This window comes from Chiloscyllium plagiosum, chromosome 25, assembly GCF_004010195.1.
Source record: "Chiloscyllium plagiosum isolate BGI_BamShark_2017 chromosome 25, ASM401019v2, whole genome shotgun sequence".
Taxonomy (NCBI): Eukaryota; Metazoa; Chordata; class Chondrichthyes; order Orectolobiformes; family Hemiscylliidae; genus Chiloscyllium; species Chiloscyllium plagiosum.
The window spans coordinates 21,357,261-21,360,455 of record NC_057734.1 but is presented as its reverse complement, the minus strand read 5'-3'; the positions used below and the strand labels follow the sequence as shown (position 1 = coordinate 21,360,455).

Here is a 3,195-nt window from a genome sequence, read left to right as displayed (position 1 = left end):
TCTAAGCAGTTTGTACCAGTTGCTGTGACCTGTAATTAAAGTGAAAGATGGTAAGACACTGTCAAACTGACCCTATCCTCCCCCTCAGCTGTCTTCTGTCGGAAAGAGATTCTTTGCAGCAGTAGCTTTGTCAGGCATTCTACAAGATCAGTCCAAGTCATCATTCCTACCTATCTATTTCATCTCATCTGACATTTTGCTAACTCAGCATAAACGGGCTCTATTCTGTTGTAATCCCCAGTGGTCTGCTCACTTGATCAATTACTTCATTAGCAATTGCAGTCCAGACTGCTTCAGAATTAACTAATTTAAAAATGTCATCCAATTATATTTCTCAACCATTCCCCATTTATCTCCCTTTACCAAAAAGGAACAATGTATTAAATTATCAAATTAGGCTTGTTATGTACCAGTGACTGGATATCCTTGGTGAAACATTGAATCAATCTCTAATTGCATTTCCAAACAAAAACTAACTTGAAGTTTAACAAAATTGCAAATTCTGAAGAAGCATTCAAGATAGACTTGAAAATGTCATTCATTTTGTAGTCATGTAGTTTACTTTATATTTTAATAACTTGACGAAGTTGCACTCCATGCAATTTCTTTAGTGAGGATGGTGGTTAGTTCATTTGGCTGGATTTGTGATGCATACTGACGCCAACAATGGGAGTTCACTTCCTGCACCCTGCCGTTACTATGAAGGACTCTCCTTCTCAACTCCTGGACACCACCAGGTTAAACGACCACTGCTCATCTCTGTCGAATGAGAGAGGAGGAGTATGGTGACTTTAAGTCTCCTCCTTCTATTGTTCTTTCACCTCCACAGAGCCAGCATTTCTTGGGCCCACAGTTGATCCCATGCATTGAAGCTTTGCCGCAGTCTTCTCCAGAAGTCATACTTCCTTTCAGAATATGGGCCTTATTTGTCCATCTGAAGCCTGTGGCTCAATATCAAAATACCCTTGGGAATTAGAGGAAGATTTGAATTCATATAGCCTGTGACCACAAGCCAAACCAGAGAGTTTGAGACAATCAACTATGTGCAGTTACTGATATAATATTGAGTATAGGTGAGCCAATTTGCATACAGCGAGCTCCCACACACAAATGTGATTAAGACCAGATAATGTGTGTGATATTGATTGGAGGCTAAAGATTAGCTAGGATAAATCAATAAGGTGTAGACCTACTCTACCATTCAAAAAAATCATGGCTCATCCGATTGTAACCTCAAATCTACATCTCGTTCTATTCTTGATAATCGTTCACCCCCTTGCTTGACAGGAATCTACTTCAAAAATATTAAAACCTGTTTCTTCCACCATCACCTTTATCAGCAAGAGTTTGACAGACTTGGGATCCTCTAAAAGAAAAAAACATTTTGCCTCACTCCTGTTTTAAATGAACAACTCCTGATTTTTAAAGTGATCCCTCGGTTCTAGACCTCGCACAACTTGCACTTCGTCAAAACAACTCTGGATTTTATATATATTTCAATGGGGCGGGGGAGCTCGTTTTTTAAGCCCTAACACCAGAACAATTTTGTCAATATCGGCAGAGAAACAAGAACTTGCACTAGGTAACTTAATTCGCCGGCCCCCTAGAGTTATCTAGTTTTAAAGATGTAAAACAAAAAATTACTGGAAATACTCAGCTGACCGATCTGCATTTGAAAGGCTCCACCCAGCTTTTTTTATTTCCAAAACTGGCTGACCAACCCCTACGTTTCCCCGACTCCAGCTCCCAAACGTTTGCTGTGTTTCTACCGCATTTGTAAAGTATCTGTTCCTTGAATCACATCTTGTGACAGTGCAAAGACATCCGTATTAAAAATGTTGGCTGGTGTTGCAGCCGTGTTACTGTTCCTGACAAGCCAGTGAGGTAATGGGACTTTTTGCAAATCAGTCTGGCACCACACAGGGTCAGAGAATTACATCACAGCAGGATACAGAGCCAAGATACATACGTCTATCCAACACTCGTTAAACCAAAAAAAAAATCCAAATGCGGACTTAGATTCAGTTAATTTTACCAAGTGTCGTGAACTCTTCCAATACATTTCCAGACAGACGTGATAAAACCTGGTGTGCAGTGGGGTGGTAGGAGAGACCCATTTGCACAGAGTTAACCTCCTCTTGGGAAGTCAACCTACCAGAAACAGGTTCCATCGGGATTAGAGGCAGGGCTCAATCCGCCGGAAGTCTGTATATTCCAGTAGATAAGCACCAGCGGGAATTATAGGGGCGGGTGTGAGTGTGAGAGAGAAAGGCAGAGGAGGAGCAGGAGCAGGAGGAGGAGGGAAACAGAGATTGGACCCACTGGGCGTCTCTGCAGATTTGATGAGACAGGGAGGAGTTAGGTTTTTGTGTTTCAGAGAGTTAGCCTGGCCAGGTTAGAGTGGGAGTTAGACAGGGATTGGGAGGAGAAAGGGGTGTGCGCGATGGAGCTGGATTCTGAGCAGAGCTCTACCTGAGCGGGTTTAAGGGAAAGGGGTGTGGAGGAGGAGAGTACAGTCCACTGCAGACTGACAGAGGAAGAGATGGCGGATCACATTCAGTCCGCAGCCAGTAAAAGTATCCGGCCTTTCAGGACCAGTGAGGAGTATCTGTACGCTATGAAGGAGGATTTGGCGGAGTGGCTGAACGCCCTGTATGATCTGGATATCCACGTCGACATGTTCATGGAAGTGCTGGAGACGGGCTGTGTGCTGTGCCAACACGCCAACAATGTGAACCAGGCTGCCCGGGAGTTCGAGAGCCGCTGGCCCGAGGCTGCAGTCACCATCCCCCGGGCCGAGGTCACCTTCAGCTCCAGGAACGTGTGCCCCGGCTCCTTCATCGCCCGCGACAACCTCTCCAACTTCATCGGCTGGTGCCGCCGGGAGCTCCGGGTCCGGGACGCGCTCATGTTCGAGACCGACGACCTGGTCCTCCGCAAGAACGAGAAGAACTTCGTGCTGTGCCTGCTCGAGGTGGCCCGCCGCGGATCCAAGTTCGGCATGTTAGCCCCGGTCCTCATCCAGATGGAGGAGGAGATCGACCAGGAGATCCGGGATGCCCTTCAGGAGCCCCCTGACCAGGAGCTCGGTCAACCCCGAGCCCAGAGGAGGCTCTGTGACTTCAAGAACCTGGACGCCATGGTGAGTGAGGGGGACTTCAGTAACCCCCCCCCCCTACCCCATTCCCCCCCCCC

The 3,195-nt window shown here is 46.5% G+C and overlaps 1 protein-coding gene across 1 annotated transcript in view; it reads left to right on the top strand.

Annotated features, from left to right (window-relative positions):
• Positions 1-594: 594 nt before the first annotated feature.
• gas2l1 (growth arrest-specific 2 like 1) overlaps positions 595-3,195 on the top strand; it is a 69,276-nt gene continuing 66,675 nt past the window's right edge. The window contains exon 1 of the mRNA XM_043715634.1: positions 595-3,142. Coding sequence (XP_043571569.1) covers positions 2,543-3,142 — 600 coding nt within the window. The 5' untranslated portion in view covers positions 595-2,542. The remainder of the gene's footprint in view (positions 3,143-3,195) is intronic.